This window comes from Neoarius graeffei, chromosome 2 (assembly GCF_027579695.1).
Source record: "Neoarius graeffei isolate fNeoGra1 chromosome 2, fNeoGra1.pri, whole genome shotgun sequence".
NCBI classification, from domain to species: domain Eukaryota; kingdom Metazoa; phylum Chordata; class Actinopteri; order Siluriformes; family Ariidae; genus Neoarius; species Neoarius graeffei.
The window spans coordinates 44,845,144-44,865,909 of record NC_083570.1 but is presented as its reverse complement, the minus strand read 5'-3'; the positions used below and the strand labels follow the sequence as shown (position 1 = coordinate 44,865,909).

General features: G+C 41.9%; 1 protein-coding gene across 2 annotated transcripts in view; it reads left to right on the top strand.

Annotated features, from left to right (window-relative positions):
• Positions 1-16,940, top strand: part of cwf19l1 (CWF19 like cell cycle control factor 1) — a 40,804-nt gene extending 23,864 nt beyond the window's left edge. For both annotated transcript variants that reach the window (XM_060914297.1, XM_060914296.1), the window contains 3 exons: positions 11,950-12,069; positions 14,719-14,816; positions 16,113-16,940. In XM_060914297.1, coding sequence (XP_060770280.1) covers positions 11,950-12,069; positions 14,719-14,816; positions 16,113-16,257 — 363 coding nt within the window. In that variant the 3' untranslated portion in view covers positions 16,258-16,940. The remainder of the gene's footprint in view (positions 1-11,949; positions 12,070-14,718; positions 14,817-16,112) is intronic.
• Positions 16,941-20,766: the final 3,826 nt, after the last annotated feature.

Below are 20,766 nucleotides of genomic sequence, written 5' to 3'. Positions count from 1 at the left end.
ATTGTACGATTTTTCTCTTTTATACCTTCGGGGAAACGCCTTGCATGGGTCGCCCGTTCGCGTTCTCCCCTTTGGGCTGACTTACTTTTTTTGTTTGTTTGTTTAATGTTTATTTTGTAACAGTCCAATAAAGTTGGTAAAATAAAAATAAACAATCTCTCCACATCATCCGGGGTCCTCGACCCTCTCTTACACACACTCCTCTTCAGCTCAGCCCACAGGTTTTTAACAGGGTTCAGGTCAGAGATGGCCAGGGCAGAAGCTTGATTCTGTGCTCAGCTAAATATTTTTGTGTTGATTTGGACATGCGCTTCAGATCACTGTCCTACTGGAAGATCCAATGACGACTCAGTTTTAGTTTCCTGCCAGAGGAGTCAGATAATGATCTAAAATGTCCTGGTGTTTCATGGAGTCCATGATGCCATGGACCTTAACAAGGGGCCTTTGGAGGAAAAACAGCCCCAAAACATCACTCCACCTACACCACTGGGATCGGGTTCTTTTTGGCGGCACGGTGGTGTAGTGGTTAGCACCGTCACCTCACAGCAAGAAGGTTCCGAGTTCGAACCTCACAGCTGATGAAGGGCCTTTCTGTGTGGAGTTTGCATGTTCTCCCCGTGTCTGCATGGGTTTCCTACAGGTGCTCCGGTTTCCCCCACAGTCCAAAGACATGCAGGTTAGGTAAAAATACCCAGCTACTGAGTTTGTACAAGACAGTGCGTACTTGGCGCTGGTCCCAAGCCTGGAGAGATCGGGGAGGGTTGGGTCAAGAATCAATCCTATGCTAAATCAAATATGTGGAACAGATCCGCTGTGGTCACTCCTAACGGGAGCAAGAAGAGGAAAGACGGGTAGGGTTGTTTTCATGATGGCCATCCTTTTTACATTTTTGTTCCATCAGACCAGACAAGACAAGTGTTTCACAAATTTCAGGTGCTTACTTTTATGGTTAACTGACAGAAAAGGCTTTTTTTTTTTCCTCCTGGCAAACCTTCCAGATAATCTCTTGGCATGGAGGTGGCATCTGTTGGTGGTTTTGGAGATTTAGAAACCTTAAAGTGCATATCCTGGACCAATTTCGTGTGGGTTTTTTTTTTTTTTTTTATATGAAAGTATGTCCCTTTACACACTCATCCAGAAGGGTAATTTTGCACAAGGCCATCTGTCTACAGCAGAAAAAAATAAAATAACAAAACGCGTCTGGAAAAATCCCAAGGGAGTCTGGAGCCAGATTCGTGACGTCACCTGCGGAAGCGCCAGCAGACTGCGAGAGCTTTGCACGGTTTCAGTGCACAGCCTGTGTAGACCAAGCGCTCCCATTTCTCTCTCATTGTCCGGTCTTTTGGGAAACGATGAGTGCTAATCCCATCAAGATTGGTGTTGCTACACCCTCCTACGATACATCTGTTAACCATTTTAATAATTACGCGATAACGTTGAAGAAATTGCAGAAAACCACCAGGTCGTTTCCTCATAAACAAACCAGCGCTGACGTAGGATTCAGAAGGAGGCGTCTTGCATGCAACGTCACGAAAATCAACGTTTGCCGTGAAATCCAAACGCCAAGTTTTTTCAGAGGCGGACCAATTAGCCTCAAATGGCTCGATTTCAACTGAATTTTTCTGGTATTGCGCAAGGTAAAAAAAATTGCGCAAAATGTGACAGATATTTGACCAAAGTTGAATATAAAATAGGAGAATTACATTGATCTTGCTCCTGAATTTACCCGTGATATGCACTTTAAGATTTTACTTTTCTTGTAATTCACCAACAGTGATCCTTGGGGATTTCTTCCCTCTCTTACTCTCCTCACTGTACATGGGGCAAAATAAACTTGACAGGTTCCAGTTGGGGGGCGGCATGGTGGTGTAGTGGTTAGTGCTGTCGCCTCACAGCAAGAAGGTCCGGGTTCGAGCCCCGTGGCTGGCGAGGGCCTTTCTGTGTGGAGTTTGCATGTTCTCCCCGTGTCCGCGTGGGTTTCCTCCGGGTGCTCCGGTTTCCCCCACAGTCCAAAGACATGCAGGTTAGGTTAACTGGTGACTCTAAATTGAGCGTAGGTGTGAATGTGAGTGTGAATGGTTGTCTGTGTCTGTGTGTCAGCCCTGTGATGACCTGGCGACTTGTCCAGGGTGTACCCCGCCTTTCGCCCGTAGTCAGCTGGGATAGGCTCCAGCTTGCCTGCGACCCTGTAGAACAGGATAAAGCGGCTACAGATAATGAGATGAGATGAGGTTCCAGTTGGTGTCCACTCTTTTATTGCTGCCCTAACAGTAGAAATGGACATTTTCAGGTGTGTAGCTATTTTTTTTATAACCATTCCCTGGCTTATGAAGGTCAACACACTTCTCCGTCATTTGGTTTGTCTCTCTCTGATCTTTCCCATGTTGATGGATGACTAACCCTGTGTCCGAAATCACTCCCTACTCACTATACAGGGCACTATATAGTGGGGACGCCATTTTGTAGTGCTGTCCGAAACCTCAGTGAGGATTATTTACACCCTATATAGTGCACTCAAAATATCCCACAATGCATCACAAAAAGTAGTGTACAACCGATGGTCACTAACCAAAGCAATATATCCCATCATGCATTGCGGTCGCACTGAAAGAAATCAAAAAGTCTCAAATTTGATTTAATAAAAGACAGCGGCAAAGAAGAAAGTATTCAGCCTTGATTTAAAAAAAGCTGAAAGATGCAGGGACTTTGTATTGATTAATGTGGGAAATGCTCTCAGTATAATATGGATTTATCACAAAAATACCTGCGTGTATTTATTATTTTGAAAACCCACCAGCCGACTGATCTGGCACGTTTTAATTGTGCGACAGTAATGACGTAAATACCAGCGCGACGGAGTAGTGTCCAAAAGCGTTCTTTCATTTTACCAATGAGCTCACTGTATAGTCCTCTATGGAGCACTTGCATGTGACGTCACAGCCGATCCAGATTGTGACAGACGCCATCTTGTCAGTCAAACGCCATATTCCGCCTTCTACTTCTGCTTTTACTTCTACCTTTTCTTCTGGAAAACCCTACGATATACAATTCTACTACAACGGCTGCGGCTACAAGCTCTCCCTACCTGTGCACGTTTATGTTTTTTGTGTGTATTTTTGCGTGTTGTTCGTCTGTACCGGACTTCAATATCCACTACAACCGTATGGACTTACTGGACATTAGTTTCCAGCAGAAAATGACGGTTTGTAGCGATTTCCATCGCATGCACAACATTCTGGACGAGATAGCGAGACCAGCGGGGTCTCTGTGGATTGTTATCGGAAGCAAAGCGAAGGAGGCGGCGCCGGGAGCCGAAGCAAAAGCGAGGCTGCAGGCAGAGCCGGCCTGTTGACTAAGCTCAGAAAACAGCCACTCAAACCTCCACTGCTAAGCCTCTACCTCTCCAATGCCAGATCCATGTAAACAAGACGGACGATTTGGAATTACAGCTGGAATTACCTTATTCTATTCTATAATCGGCTGGTCAGTGCTATATTCAATACTTAAGTGACTTACCCGTCCAATGAGGATTCTTGTTTACAAGATGCCACATCTGAGTCGCTGACAAATCCTGAATTTCTGTAAAGAAAACTGTCCAGAGATTTATAGGCACGCAGTGCTTCACCACTGAACAGCGAGGGAAAGTTAATGAGGTAATCATACACGTCCGGGTATTCCGCTGGCAGTTCAAAATCCGGTCGTGAAAACTCCGTCCGGAAAGCCATAAGGGTCACTAATCTGTAGATCATTTATTTTAGACATATATCTAGTTATCTGTTCATTAGAAAAATGAGCCGTGTAGTCCGTCGGTTGAAATTGATCCATTCTGTACACGAGTGCAGCAGTATTCAGCTGTGTTTTTGACCGACAAGATGGCGGTTGTGTACTTTCCGGTCACGTGACTGCAAGATCTCTATACAGTACGGTAATTCCCTGAACAAGTGAGCGATTTCAGACACCGGGTAAGGGAATTTGGCCTCTGTGTCACCTCATATTTGGACCTTAGTTAATCAGGAAGTCATGGATTACAACTCGAAAGTTCCTACACACTCCAGTCAACTCAAAAATAGACAGTTTAAAGGTTCTGACTGCAAAGTTGAATTCTGAACAGACTGTTTTATTTCTGTTGCTGTTGAAGTTTCAAAACGTTGTGCTGCTACACACACTGCGCATCTTTTGCGTAAATGTTTTGCCGAGATGAAACGTGTCCCGCATTTTACGATTCCGGAGATTTCTGAAGCAAGTAAGCAACGATATCGCGTGACCACCGTGGGGTGTGTTTGACCTACTTTTAACCAAAACAAGTTGGTGTGGGGCAAACATGGCAGACTCCGCTCTCAGCCAGCTAAAAGCCAGCAGACCTGAAAAAGAAAGCCTGTCTAGTGAGTGCAACTGAAAGATCAAGCAAGGTTAGATAACTAAATCATTCTAGCGAGTGCTTAGCTATCTTAGCCTTAGAATACATGGGCTCGCCTTACTTATTTGCTGTATTAGAGAGATTTGGCTTTGGTACTACATTTATCTCTTGGATCAACCTGTTATACACTTCACCCAAAGCATCAGTGCTGACTAACAGGGTAGCCTCTCAATTCTTTCATTTGTCAAGGGGCACCCGACAAGGGTGCCCCCTTAGCCCTCTGTTGTTTGCACTGGCGATTGAACCCCTGTCCATTAAGCTAAGATCTTCTACTAACATACAGGGCATCCATAGAATGGGAACTGAGCATAGGCTATCTCTCTATGCTGACGACCTTTTGCTGTACATTTCAGATCCAGTCAGATGTGTTCCTTTTATTATCAACTCTTTAAAAGAGTTTGGTGTGTTTTCTGGTTACAAATTAAACCTAGCTAAAAGTGAATGTTTCCCCATCAATACTTTGGCACTTCAGCTTTCAGACAGTGAACTTCCATTCCGCATATCAAAATCTGGCTTTAGATACCTTGGTATAAATATCACCCGTTCTTTTCCTGATCTCTTCAACAAAAACATTACCCCTCTTATTAATAATCTAGAATCTGATATTAAAAGATGGTCTGCACTCCAATTATCACTTGCAGGTAGAGCGAACTGCATAAAAATGAATGTGCTTCCTAGATTCTTATATTTGTTTCAGTGTCTTCCTATCTTCCTTCCTAAGTCATTCTTTCAATCACTGAACAAGCTACTCTCTTCATTTCTATGGGACTGTAAAAACCCCAGAATTCGCAGGGAACTTCTGGAAAGGCCCAGAGATGTAGGCGGCCTAGCACTTCCCAACTTGAAATATTATTACTGGGCTTGTAACATACACAAAGTTATATACTGGTTTCAAACCCCAGACGCAGACTGGTGCCAAATCGAGGCAAATTCTTGTCTATCCACTTCACTCTCTGTTTTGATAACGGCTAAACTACCACTATCACCCTCACATTTTACGTCCAGCCCAATAGTAACCTCAACTCTCAAAATGTGGGCACAGTTTAGACAACATTTTAAACTCACAGAATTTTCCTTATACAGTCCAATCTGTAAAAACCACCTCTTTCCAGCTGCCCAGCTAGACCATACATTTACTGAATGGCAAAGGAAAGGTTTGGATAGGTGTGTTGATTTCTATATAGATGGTATTTTTGGTAGTTTTACTGAAATAGCTGGCAAATACCAATTGCAACGTTCAGATTATTTTAGATACCTCCAGGTTCGACATTTCATGCGGACACTAAGCCCAACTTTCCCACACTTGCCAGTGGAATCAGGGCTGGAGAAGGTTCTGGGGATCAACATGGTACACAAAGGTCAAATTTCATCCATCTACAATTTAATCTCTTCCATTCAATGTGTAACACTAGATAAATTCAAAAATGACTGGGAGGAAGAACTGGGAACAGAAATTTCAGACACTATTTGGGAATATGCTCAAAATACAGTCAACGGCACAACATCTTGTGCACGCCTGAGCTTAATACAATTCAAAGTTTTGCACAGGACATACTACACCAAATCAAAGTTGTCCAAGATATATGCAGACATTGAAGATAGGTGTGATCGCTGTAATTCACCTTCAGCTAACATGACTCATGCATTTTGGTCCTGCCCAAAGTTAATAGACTTTTGGTCAGATGTCTGCAAAACTTTGAACGAGGCGTTTGATACCAATATACAACCCACTGCAGAACTTGCCATCTTTGGAATAGTGGATCCTGAGATCCCAATGACATCCAAGCAAGTAAATGCTTTTGCTTTTGGCTCTCTTTTGGCTCGTAGAAGGCTTGTCTTACAGTGGAAATCCCCTCACCCTCCAAAAGCATCAACTTGGCTCAGTGACTTAATGCTTTTTCTAAAATTAGAAAAAATCAAATACTTCATCAGAGGATCAAAAAAATCATTTCATAAACTGTGGGACCCATTGATCTCATACTTTCAAACCCTTTCCACTCTCCCCTAAGACCACATATTGCGACCCGGCATTAGCATCTATAAAAATTATACATACATCTGTGTATAAGATAAGTTAATGTACTGCACATGTAACTGCACATATACATGAGTGTATGCACAATGTCCTCAGACATCTTCATTAGGAGCGAGACGTGCTATATCTTATTTTGATTTTAAGTTTTATTAATTTATTTACTTACTTATTTTATTTATTTATTTATTTATTTATTTTCTACCTTAATACATCTTATGTGCACATTTTTTTTTTTTTTATTTCAGTCATCACAAGGCAGTGTGTGTGGGAAGTAGGGGTGGGCATTGGATGGGTTTGTTTACTCTGTTTGTTAAAAAATCTATAAAACAAGAAGAATATGTACCATAATGGTTCTGTACTACCAAACTTTTCTTCAATAAAAAAAAAAAAAGAATACATGGGCTCGACTCCATGGTAGCGAGTATGGAGTTGGGCACCTAATGTTTTGATCTTCCAGAGAAAGAAACGAGAACACAAAAGCAGTAACCGAGAAAAGATGTATTCGTCTTTTGTTTCGTGGATCTATTCGTGAATGTCAACCACAAATTACGTACCTGCGACTCAAAACTCCCCGAGGTCGATGCAGAGTCGCGATGTTTTCCGAGCGTTGTCGTCTTGGTGTGATGCAGTTCCATAGTTATGCTAATTAGCTCGAGCTCCTCGCGCTCGGCTGTTTCCGTAGGGCCATACTGTTTACATCAAGAGGGAGGAAAACGGTCCCGAAACGAAGAAAGGCAACCCTTAGCACATAATGATCACATCTCGTCCATAGGATCTTGTTCTTGCGAGACAGAGGAAAATGCCATGCACAAAAAAAAGGAAAATTTCAGATGACTTTGCAGTCAGTACCTTCAAATTAGAAACATGCTTCAGTTATATTGTGTTCACTATAATTTCCGAGGGTGCCAATAATAGTGGCACATGTGTTTTTGTTGAAAATAATTATTGCTTGATGAGGGATTTTGTTTTTCTCTGAATAAATGTATTTTGATTTAAAGGTTGGATTTTTTCAGTGTGAGATGAAGCAACTTCAAAAGGTGGATTTTGTTCTAACCCTTTTTACTGATCTTTACAAGGGGTGACCGTAATCGAGGGGTGTGTGTGTGTGTTTATCTGTCCGTGGCAGCTGCCCAAATGGATGGACCTGTTGAGACCCAGGGTCAGTCCAGCAGCACCACGTAAATGAAACTGATTGAGCCTGATATGATCAGTCACTGGAAGCAGGTGGAGATCTGAGAGCCTCCGGTTCTCTCCTGGTTCTCAGGCTCACTCACATCACCGTCATCAGTTTAAGTCTGAGCAGACAGACGAACACCGTCTGTGCTGAAGAACACACAGTCTGAGGGATTTATTCCCAATGATGACCAGATTTTAATCTCAACATATTCTATCAAATATCTTCATCCTTCTGGAGCTGACTTTGGGTTCCAGTATCAACTGCAACCAAATGTCGAGTGTATGGGTGTGTGTGTTTTTTTTTTTGTTTGTTTGTTTTTTTAAATAATATGCTGCTCGGTAAAAGTTTCTGAACATATTTGTTTTGTTCCAGGTTACCGACATTTGACATTTTAAATAAGGGGAAAGTATGAAACAAAGACTTGTGTCTTTGGATATATTGTTTGTTTGTTTGTTTGTTTGTTTGTTTGTTTGTTTGACTGTTGTCCGCTCTCAGGTTTGTAGTGGGTCTCTAATGCAGAATCGGACTCCTGAGCGTTTTGCTACAGTTGTGCGCGCTCTCATCATCTCACTCGTCTGGTGTAAGGTAGTCAGGGTGGCTCGCACTCTATCGTCCTGACGTTCCGACAAAATCAACCGTGTTTAATATTAATTACGGGTCTTTAGTCTTGGCTCCTGCAAATTGTGACGTGGATATTGTCAACAACCAGTAGGCTGTCTCTCTCTCTTTCTCTGTCCATCACACGCTCTATCTGTTGCGCTCTCTCTCTGTCCTGTCTCTGTCCATCTGTCCTCTCTCTCTTTCTTTCTTTCTCTGTCTGTCTGTCCTGTCTCTCTCTCGCTCTGTCCATCTGTCTCTCTGTCTCTGTCCCCCCGTCTGTCTCTGTCCATCTCTCTATCTCTCTTTCTTTCTCTGTCCGTCTGTCCTGTCTCTCTCTCGCTCTGTCCATCTGTCTGTCCTCTCTTTTTCTCTCGTTCTCGCTCTGTCCTCTCTGTCCATGTGTCTGTTTCTGTCCCCATATCTCTCTCTCTCTCTCTGTCCCTCTCTCTGGCTCTGTCTGTCCTGTCTCTCTCTCGCTCTGTCCATCTGTCTCTCTTTCTTTCTCTGTCCGTCTGTCTGTCCTGTCTCTCTCTCTTGCTCTGTCCATCTGTCTGTCTCTGTCCCCCCATGTCTGTCTCTCTGTCCATCTCTCTCTCTGTCTGTGTCCCTCTCTCCCGCTCTGTCCATCTGTCTGTCCTCTCTCTCTCTCTCTCTCTCTCTCTCTCTCTCTCTCTCTCTCTCATTCTCACTCTGTCCTCTCTGTCCATGTGTCTGTTTCTGTCCCCCATATGTCTCTCTCTCTGTCCCTCTCTCTGGCTCTGTCTGTCCTGTCTCTCTCTCTCTCTCTCTCTCTCTCTCTCTGTCTGTCTGTGTCCCTCTCTCTTGCTGTCTGTCCTGTGTGTGTGTGTGTGTGTGTGTGTGTGTGTGTGTGTGTGTGTGTGTGTGTGTCTCTCTCTCTCTCAGTAGAATAGGTACAGGAACAGCTCTCAGAAGGAATCTAGTCCCCAGTATTAAAACTCCTGTGATTTAGTGACTCCTCATCTTTACGCTGTTAGACTTCAGTCTTCTAAAAGTCTTCTTGTGTGTGGTTAAAATAACAAAATCGCAGGTAGACGCAATACGACGCAGATAATGGCAGAGTGTTGTAGAGGGTCTTTAGTAGAGGCAGGTTGACACAAGTGGATCACGATCTGTTCGCATTTCAGCTGCGATTCGCTTCCAACTGGTGCAAATAGCAGGTTGACGTATGTAGAGGCAGGCGGTCGTGCAACGCTTGAGCGACCAATTGCAGGTTGAAGCAGTTTGGAGTGTGTAGAGAAGAGAGGAAGGCAAAAACACACGTTCACACAAACTCTGGGACTTCCACAGTACTCAGTTTATTACTACAGCAAAATTCTCAGAGTTAATTTCCCAGTGTTAAAATATGGAGCTGAAATGATACTGTAGAAAGTTGATTTAACTTTAGGAAGTGTTCATTTAACGCTGTAGAGATTGGGACAGAATAAACACCAGCATAGTGTTAAATCAACTCTGAGAGTCAACTTTAACACTAAAATTTGCTGTGTACACGTCAACCTTACCGTGCCCGGTTGAACGGCTCCATTTTATCATCCATGAACAAAACGGAGGTCGCACCTTCCCTAAATGTTACTCTTGAGTTGAGGAGCAAAAAGTAAAGGGGCTCATTAACAGACGCCCGTTTCCAGCAAGGTGCACGGCTCAACTAACGGAAAACACAAGCGTGAGCTGATGACGCCGCATCTCGAGGTAACACAGCATGTCTTAAAGGCACATTTTACAATTTCGACTGTTACAACATCTGACCACAACGAAGGATTTGGCGCAAAACGCCTGCGTCCGCTCGCCACCCAATCGATCGCAGGTCGCAGCATGCGTCTTTATGCCGTCTGACCTGGGCATAAGCTTTGAAACAATTAATTGTGGCATATCCCCAAAAAACCCAAACCTTGGCGATAGGGCAGATGCTTTTCTCTTGCACTGCTCAGAAGCCATGACCTCATTTCCTGTGGAATCAATTTTGTGCCAAAATGTTCATACAATACTTTTGAAATATCAAACAAAAACGACAAATCAAAATACAAAAAAAAGGTCAATTTTTTTTAGACTGGCAAACAAATTATTCGTGCAATCGTGCAAAATATCAGTCTATTACTCTTCAGAAACCTTTTATTTTTGTTCCGCGTCTTTCTCGGTTTTGTTTGACGTAATTTATTTTGGTTGCGATTCCAGCTTTCTCGTTTGCGCTCCCTGACTTTTTGCTTGCAGTTTTGGCACAAACTTCACGTGTGGGTGGGCTGTCCAGGAACGCATTCCCATTGGGTAACTTGTGTTTGACTGACAGCTACGCTCAGCGATTCCCCCGGAGGCTGTTGCGGCCATTTCCTACTCGGATTCTGGCGGACTGTTTGACGAGTGACCGATCCATTGACAGTAAACAAGGATCGACTGGACTTCAGTGGCGACTATGATATTGAATTAATTCAGTAGTGCACATTATGCAGGTGTTTCGTGGCAAGTCAAATGTTAGCCTTAGCTCCACTACCCAATATAATAGCTGTCTTGCTAACGTTAAACATGCCTGCATAATGTGCACTACTGCAACACACACAACACATTTGTCCCGCACTTACACTTTGTTGAATTAATTCAATATCATAGTCCCCACTGAAGTCCACTCGATCCTTGTTTACCGTCAACGGATCGGTCACTCGTCAAACAGTCCGCCAGAATCCGAGTAAGGAATGGCCGCAACAGCCTCCGGGGGAATGGCTGAGCGTAGCTGTCAGTCAAACACAAGTTAGCCAATGGGAATGCGTTCCTGGACAGCCCACCCACACGTGAAGCTTGTGCCAAAACTGCAAGCAAAAAGTCAGGGAGCGCAAACGAGAAAGCTGGAATCGCAACCAAAATAAATTACGTCAAACAAAACCGAGAAAGACGCGGAACAAAAATAAAAGGTTTCTGAAGAGTAATAGACTGATATTTTGCACGATTACACGAATAATTTGTTTGCCAGTCTAAAAAAATTGACTTTTTAAAAAAAAAATTTTTTTTTTTTTTATTTTGATTTATCGTTTTTGTTTGATATTTCAAAAGTATTGTATGAACATTTTGGCACAAAATTGATTCCATAGTTTCCTGCCTGAGCCTGGATCGTGGCATTAGCAGAATGTAGTGATTTTCTGTGGTTAGAGAATCATCAAATATTCTGACATCGAGAAAAGATTGTCATGGTGTGGGTGGGCCATTTATTTATTATTATTATTATTATTATTTTTTTTTTTTTTAATTGAGAGCCTCTTGTACATCTTAAGACATCTGAAATCACACACGCTAAAACCAACTTCATTTTGAGGTTCTAGTACAAGAGCATTTAACCTGAACCCCTTTCTTGAACTTTAACCCCTCCCAAAAAATGAATGGAGGATGTTCCAGCCCTGTGACTGGCAGTGAATATTTGAGATGCTTTGGCTTAGGCTTTTTTTTTTAAAGAAATGCTGTTTTAACTTGGTAGGTTTGTTCTTTCGAGAGGCAAGTTGCCTTGTCTTAGCATTTCTTTCATATATCATACTTGAGATTAATGCCTGAAGTGAACTATTATTATTATTATTATTATTATTTATACTGGTGAAGAATAGCTGTCTTCAAATCGTCAAACAGTCTAGCAGCATACAATCACACGTACATTTAATGCAGCGGTGGAAAGTTTTGGTGTAACCTGTAACGCGTGTAAATGTCATATGTGTGTCCTGGTGACAGCTGGTGCCTGTTCCCATGGAGACGTGCACTACTGAGGACATTAAAGAGGCGTTCATGGTGCAGGCTCAGGAGCAGCAAATGGAGCTGATGGAGATACCAGAACACACCGACCTCAAACAGGTACTACAGACCACATAGAGCACCAGCACCACGTGATGTCAATGTAGATTTATCCACATAACGAGACACGAGTCGCCGAGATGCCAATCACTACGATTCGTGCGTAGTCACTACATTTTTGACAGTAGCACTACGAGGCTACGACCGTCTATTCAGTTTATATGGGGTTCATACGATTTTAGCATGGATGCGGTTCGAAACGCGTGAATCTATAAGGGTTCACAATATTTTGCTGGTGTCCGGTACATTTGAGGCCAATTATCGCTTGATAATTCAATATTTTGACTGTATTTATGGTCAAAGTTTGCTTCGATGGGCGCCGCCATCTTTGTTGACAAGCATTCTGCGCATGCGCGAATTAATTATCGATGCCGCGATGGAATGTCGAGCAGCCCATGTCACTAGGTATTGAGGGGCTGTCGGGGTGTTGTAACCTCACAAACTATCGCTCAAAACATGAAATCAGGGTTGTCATCCACCCAAAACACCATGTTCCGAATATGCAATGAACATTTCACGATATATTCGCAAAAAGAAACGAAACACTGTTGGAACTGAAACAGTCATCTTCTGAAGTAAATCAATCAGAACTGAATAAGTAATCTGACTTGATATTGATGAGATTAAAAGCGAAAGGAAGTTGATAAAAATTAAAAGTAATCAAAGTGACTTGACATTAATCATGGGAATAAAAAGGAAATGGACATGTTCCAGTACAACTATTTGAGTGTTTGCTAATTGAGTGTTCCAGCATATTCTCTATAAACACTGATGGCATGTAATCTGCATTTGTTTAGTAAACTATTTGAGTATTTGCTAATTAAGTGTTCTAGTATGTTATCTATAAATATTGATGGTATGTAATCTGCATTTGTGTAGTAAAGTTAAGAAAATAATATTCACTGTTTGAAAGTTGATTGTATACAAATTACCAGAGAAGTCTTTACTTTGTGTGAATGTGGCGAGTTATGAGTATCACTCGTGAGAAAATCATGAGTGATTGTGGTTTGGTTTTATTTTTCAGATAATTGAAAAAAAAAAAAACAAATCAACAATTTTCTCCCCCCAAAACCAACATGTCCCAGTTCGTTTTAGTCACCTGTATTCAGGGCTCGAAATTAACGTTTTTTCTTTGTGTCCCCCAGTGGTCCCGAATTCTGTGTTGTATTGTCCCGAATGGAAGCAATAGTGTCCCCATTTTTTTCCTCTCTGAAATAACCAGTGGTTAATATTATCATATGAAGTTACTATTATATTTGTAACTATGCGATTTTGAACCCTTTATATCATTTTTACAATAAGTCACAAAACACAAGTGACACATGTCCTATACATCATCTACTTCAAAATTACAGTTATTGCATTTTCAGTTTATTAAACTTTGGCGATCTCACTGTATGAATAGATACCCGTTTATTTAAAGGGGCCAACTAGCTCATTCAGAAAATGTTTCAACTCACTACATCTGCAGTACACTTTAGCTGAAAATAAGACCCCTTTTATGTTCATTTCATCTACTTATACCTTGAATATCTGTTGGCATATAACTATAAGGCCAACTTATTTTCACCATGACCGTTATCCATTTTTATGTAATATACCTGTTGCCCCATTCAGAGATGTTTTGAAAGCCATCAGCCATACCATCAATGGATGAAATGCCCTTGAGCAAGGCACCGACCCCAACATTGCTACAGGGACTGTAACACTGTAAAAAACCGTAAAGTCACTTTGGATAAAAGTGTCATATCATATAAGTGCAAACAAAGCAATGTAATGCAAGTTTTTTTTATTGTAACCTTTAGTCATAGAAATCATTTACATTATTTACAGTGACTTTTCTGATTTTGCAGTCACAGCGCAGCCACGTTTATAATGGCAGTCTATGGGGCTGAGCGCCCGTCCTCTCCTCACTTTCAGGCTTCTCATGCAAAAACTCGTTTTTAACTCGCTCTAGTGACCTCAATTTTTACACTACAGACAAAAAAATTACATCGTGTTCAGGAGAGCCTTGTGGCACTCAATGTGAAAGAATTTTGTGACTATCTCCTTCCGTTGTCGTGTAAATCCCCGTTGTTTGGAGGGAGTGCTCTGAGCAATTACTGCCCTTTCTGTGTCTCTAAGCGCAGCGTGCGGGTGGGGGAGGGGCTGCTTGCTCTCACACACACAGCGCGCTGCTCCCTCTCAGACACACACAGGCTTGTCGCCTCAACGCAAATCATTCATTCACAGAGTGCAGCTCAGGCCCTGCAATTGTGACTGCTACACGCACTGCATCACTTTCACAATTTCCCCCATGTAGAACTTTTTTTCTAGATCTGTTTTTTTCCATTGTCCCGGGATTGTCCCAGATATGATAATTTTGTGTCCCGATGACATTTTTTATGGTCCCCGGGACGTCGGGACACCGTTCGTTTCGAGCGCTGCCTGTATTCACTCAGAATGGCCCTAAAAAAGCACCAATTTCCAAAATTTTCTCGGGAGGTTTACAGCGCCCCCCGAACCCCCAGCTGGATTGGACTCGCTATGCACCCTGTGGGTGCTCCGCTCGTATGCATGTGTCACTACACATTGATTTCACAAAAGGTTGGCATCTCTGCAGTCAGGATTTTGTCTGAATTCTGTCTTTCTTTCCATCTCCGGTCCAAGATCGCTCCACCGGGGACGCCGTATTTCTACGTGGAGTTGGACACGGGAGAGAAGCTGTTTTACCGCATTAGGAAGAGCTTCCCTTTACAGTTTGGCAGGTAGATAATTGTGTTAGGTTTGAAGTGTATATGTGAGTGTTTTACACTACGTTCAGACTGCAACCTGAAACGACCCATATCCGATTTGTTGTGAAATCCGATTTTTTTTTGTTAGGCCGTTCACATTACCAATTATATGAGACTTGTATGCGATCTCCAATATGAACGGAAAACGACCCAAAAGTGTCCCGCATGCGCAAATTGACACGTAATAAGCACATCTACGTAATACGTAAACAAAAAAAAGTGCACTCTTCATGTTTAATGATTTTTTTTTTTTTTTAATTATCTGGTTAGTGTTAAAGTGTGAGGTCTCGTGTGTGTTTTTGTTTCTGAACTGAAATGAAAACGTGTAGCCTGGTAACGAGGGTTGACTCCTAAATGTCTCTCTAATTTCTATACAAGTGCACTACATGTTACTAGGAAGTAATGGATTTTTAAACTCTATATAGTGCACTTGAGCTTCAGTAGGCAGTCATTTGGAATACGGCCAGTGTATTACCAAACTCTTAATTCAGGCTTAATAATTTGCACATATTTATTTTGTCATATTAATAAACTTTTTCTACATTTTTATAAATATTTATTTAGATTGTTTATAGCCAGCTGAATTCTGCAACTTCTCTCAGCGCTGGCTCAAGGTGCAGAAACACCAGTGCAGTTTGCTATGGAGATGAGGCGAGACCTGGCGATGTGGTTTTTGTGGCGGCGGCGGAACTCGCACAATAATCTGATTAATGTGGGCAGCAGAGTAATGAGACCGAAGGTGTCAAATTACTGGAAATTTCCAGAACAATCTTATCTTGTAATACAGGATGGTTTAAGTTATAAATCAGTTATAGAAACTGTTTTATTTAATCAGGCTAACAGATCAACATCCAGGTCCCTACCAAATCCACCATTAGCTTGATCAGTTCTATAAAAGTCTATTTAAATTCTGAAAACTGTACAAATGTTGTTGTTTTCCACCAAAGAGGCGGGATTAGCCAACGCAGAATAGTGACTTGTCTCTTGTTGATGACGTGTAGGTCGCATGAATGTGACCTGTCCAGTCAGACTGCAGTCACGTGAAAATAACGGATATGCATCGGATTTAGGACCACATATCCAAGCGGCCTGGGTCGCATGTGAAAAAAATCGGATCTGTGTCATTCAGATTGTCAATAACAAATTGGATACAGGTCGCATATGGGCAAAAAAAATCGGATATGGGTCGTTTCAGGGTGTAGTCTTAGTTGTACCTTGAGCAAGTGTGTGTGTGTGTGTGTGTGTGTGTGTGTGTGTGTGTGTGTGTAGGGAGGTCCTGGCTAGTGAGGCAGTCTTGAACATGCCAACACGCTTGGATTGGAGAGAGTGTAAAGGCAGCAGAGAGGAAGAGGAAGCTCTGACCAAACAGTTTCGCACTGACTTCCAGCCCTACGACTTCACCATGGATGACTGAGGAATTGTTTTTCTCCTCTTACACACACGTAATTCAGTCTCGTGTCTCTTTTACGATACACACTTTTTCCATATTTTTAAAAAAGGTTTTTAAACAGATATTAACAGAGCTCTATGTTCTTACTACTTTCTCTGATCGTCAGAAACTAAAGTTTTCCAAGGACACGACTTTACCTGTCTTACTTTTTTCCCCAAGGGATTTCTGTTAATAAATATTGTACAGTCAAGATTTTTTTTTTTAATCCAACAGTTGCTCATTAAAATAGTTTTTGAACTGTTTGCACTCAGTTTATTTAGGTGTCAGTGCGTGCTTTGTGATAGTTTTATAGAATAGGGTTGTAGATGCTCTTCGTTTGAGCTACAGAGGTTAAAATATTTCTAAACTGTGTAAATTTAAAATAGTTAAAAAAAAAAAAGAAACCAGGATAAATGATGTCTGATCTTTTTCTACCTGTAGTGTGATCTAGGAACCAACACACCTCAAGTGAAAAACAACTAGAAGCATTTTAGGAAGAAAAAAACGTACAGTAACATTGTCATACAAGTATGTGGATGTTCTTATAATGGTGCCTGTGCTCAAAATGAACCCATCACATGTTTTGTGAATATGTAAAAGGTTAGTTTGTGGTGTTGTAACCAAAGAGGACTTCTTTCAAAAAGAAATAAATTATATTCTATTTATAATTTATTCTGTTTTGTTTTTCTTCTTCATATAGCGTAATTACACCACATCTATATGTCCTTGTTGAACATCCCATTCCAGATTTATTCCCTTTCCTGTTATAATAAGCTCCACTCTTCTGGGAAGGCTTTCCACTAGATGTTTTTTTTTTTTTAAGCACTCATAAAAACAATGGTGCAAAGAGGGAACGAAGCCCGAAGGGCTTGTACAAGAGTTCCACCCTATCAATAATCCGCATCAATCGATATGATGATGGCTAACTAACGAACTTTGAAAAGTAAGGAGACAATGTACAAAATAGTCATTGTAAAATGGAAAATATAGAAACAATACAAATCAGTGTAAGTGGATAATAAGGAGACAAGGTACATAATGAAAAGAAACATCAAGGAGAGATAATAATCATGGAAAAAAGACACAAAACAAAAAATAAATAAAAGTGAAGAAGTGAGGCAATGGATAGGGCAGAGTGTAGATGCGATGACTGACTGGAGGATTCATGAAAAGGTAAAATGTATTTTAAGCTGCTTTTTAAAGAGTGAGAGGGACGATATGGATCTTAATGGGAGAGGTAGTTCATTCCATAGCTTAGGGCCTCTATAAGATATGTTGAATTGATGGTGTGATGTACAGTGCTCAGTGTAAATGAGTCCACCCGCTTTGAAAAGTAACGTTTTAAACAATATCTCAATGAACACAATTTCCAAAATGTTGACAAGACAAAGTTTAATATAACATCTGTTTAACTTATAACGTGAAAGTAAGGTTAATAATATAACTTGGATTACACATTTGTAGTGGTTAGCGCTGTCACCTCACAGCAAGAAGGTCCGGGTTCGAGCCCCGTGGCCGGCGAGGGCCTTTCTGTGTGGAGTTTGCATGTTCTCCCCGTGTCCGCGTGGGTTTCCTCCGGGTGCTCCGGTTTCCCCCACAGTCCAAAGACATGCAGGTTAGGTTAACTGGTGACTCTAAATTGACCGTAGGTGTGAATGTGAGTGTGAATGGTTGTCTGTGTCTCTGTGTCAGCCCTGTGATGACCTGGTGACTTGTCCAGGGTGTACCCCGCCTTTCGCCCGTAGTCAGCTGGGATAGGCTCCAGCTTGCCTGCGACCCTGTAGAACAGGATAAAGCGGCTACAGATGATGAGATGAGATCTGTTTAACTTATAACGTGAAAGTAAGGTTAATAATATAACTTAGCTTACACATTTGTAGTGGTTAGCGCTGTCGCCTCACAGCAAGAAGGTCCGGGTTCGAGCCCCGTGGCCGGCGAGGGCCTTTCTGTGCGGAGTTTGCATGTTCTCCCCGTGTCCACGTGGGTTTCCTCCGGGTGCTCCGGTTTCCCCCACAGTCCAAAGGCATGCAGGTTAGGTTAACTGGTGACTCTAAATTGAGCGTAGGTGTGAATGTGAGTGTGAATGGTTGTCTGTGTCTATGTGTCAGCCCTGTGATGACCTGGCGACTTGTCCAGGGTGTACCCCGCCTTTCGCCCATAGTCAGCTGGGATAGGCTCCAGCTTGCCTGCGACCCTGTAGAACAGGATAAAGCGGCTAGAGATAATGAGATGAGATGAGATTACACATTTTTCAGTTTTACTCAAATTAGGGTGGTGCAAAAATGAGTACACCCTACAACAAAAACTACTACATCTAGTACTTTGTATGGCCTCCATGATTTTTAATGACGGCACCAAGTCTTCTACAGTTAGGTCCGTATATATTTGGACACTGACACAAATGTTCTTTTTTTGCCTGTTTACTGAAAGATATTCAAGTTATAGTTATATAATGGACATGGACATAAAGTCCAGACTTTCAGCTTTCATTTGAGGGTATCCACATTAAAATTGGATGAAGGGTTTAGGAGTTTCAGCTCCTTAACATGTGCCACCCTGTTTTTAAAGGGACCAAAAGTAATTGGACAATTGACTCAAAGGCTATTTCATGGACAGGCGTGGGAAATTCCTTCGTTATGTCATTCTCAATTAAGCAGATAAAAGACCTGGAGTTGATTTGAGGTGTGGTGCTTGCATTTAGAAGATTTTGCTGTGAAGAAAACATGCGGTTAAAGGAGCTCTCCATGCAGGTGAAACAAGCCATCCTTAAGCTGTGAAAACAGAAAAAAACCATCCAAGAAATTGCTACAATATTAGGAGTGGCAAAATCTACAGTTTGGTACATCCTGAGAAAGAAAGAAAGCACTGGTGAACTCATCAATGCAAAAAGACCTGGACACCCACAGAAGACAACAGTGGTGGATGATCGCAGAATAATTTCCATGGTGAAGAGAAACCCCTTCACAACAGCCAACCAAGTGAACAACACTCTCCAGGAGGTAGGCATATCAATATCCAAATCTACCATAAAGAGAAGACTGTATGAAAGTAAATACAGAGGGTTCACTGCACGGTGCAAGCCACTCATAAGCCTCAAGAATAAAAAGGCTAGATTGGACTTTGCTAACTGTAGGCATGGAATGAACAAGTTGGCGACATTTTGCAACATCAATCTTTTTCCATTCTTCAACAATGACCTCTTTTAGTGACTGGGTCTTTCAGCATGACAATGATCCCAAACACATTGCCCGGGCAACGAAGGAGTGGCTTCGTAAGAAGCATTTCAAGGTCCTGGAGTGGCCTAGCCAGTCTCCAGATCTCAACCCCATAGAAAATCTTTGGAGGGAGTTGAAAGTCCGTGTTGCCCAGCGACAGCCCCAAAACATCACTGCTCTAGAGGAGATCTGCATGGAGGAATGGGACAAAATACCAGCAACAGTGTGTGAAAACCTTGTGAAGACTTACAGAAAACATTTGACCTCTGTCATTGCCAACAAAGTATTGAGAAACTTTTGTTACTGACCAAATACTTTCCACCATAATTTGCAAATAAATTCTTTAAAAATCAGACAACATGATTTTCTGGATTTTTTTTCTCATTTTGTCTATCATGGTTGAGGTATACCTATGATGAAAAATTACAGGCGCCTCTCATCTTTTTAAGTGGAAGAACTTGCACAATTGGTGACTGACTAAATACTTTTTTGCCCCACTGTAGTTTAGCTAGCTCTTTTGGGTAAGACTTATTCGTGTTGCAAAATATCACATTTCTTTACATTGAGTGCTAATTTATTAAGTTGGAACCGTTTAGAACTAGAAAAGCACTCGGAGAGCGCAGATCTCCGCCAAGAATCCTTTAAAAAAAAATCCGGAATCCAGAAGGTGATCCAGATCACCGCCAAAATTTAATGGATTGTTACTTGTGCCCAGTCACACCTCTGGAAAAAATTTCAGAGCAATCCGTTCATAACTTTTTCCGTAATGTTGCTAACAGACAAACCAACAAACAAACCAATGCTACCGAAAACATAACCTCCTTGGCGGAGGTAAATATTAGATAATTCATCATTCACACTATTAATCAAATGGTTGAAATCATTATGTGTTGCAATAATTTTAGTGTCCTCAGCAAATAATATGGGAAGAAGATGTTTGCAAACTATGGCTATGGCTCCCCCCAATCTGTCCCTCTGAGTTACATGTCGGTCCTGGGATCGAGATGCTGACGACTTCTGCTCCTTGGACCTGCCTGATCCATCCTGGTTGGAGTCTCATCGCATCTCTCCTGTGGAGGGCGGCCCCATGTGGACAGTTGGGGGTCGCGCCTGGAGGACGCTCTGGACTCTTGCAGTGGTGCTTGTGTGGCTGGGGACTGCAGTTGACTTGCTGACTTTGGGACTGCAGTTGTCGTGAACGGTTTTGCGCTCGGGTTTCTGTCGGCGGGGGGTTTATAGCATCAAAGAAGCTGACTTCATGTTAAAACTGTTAATGTTA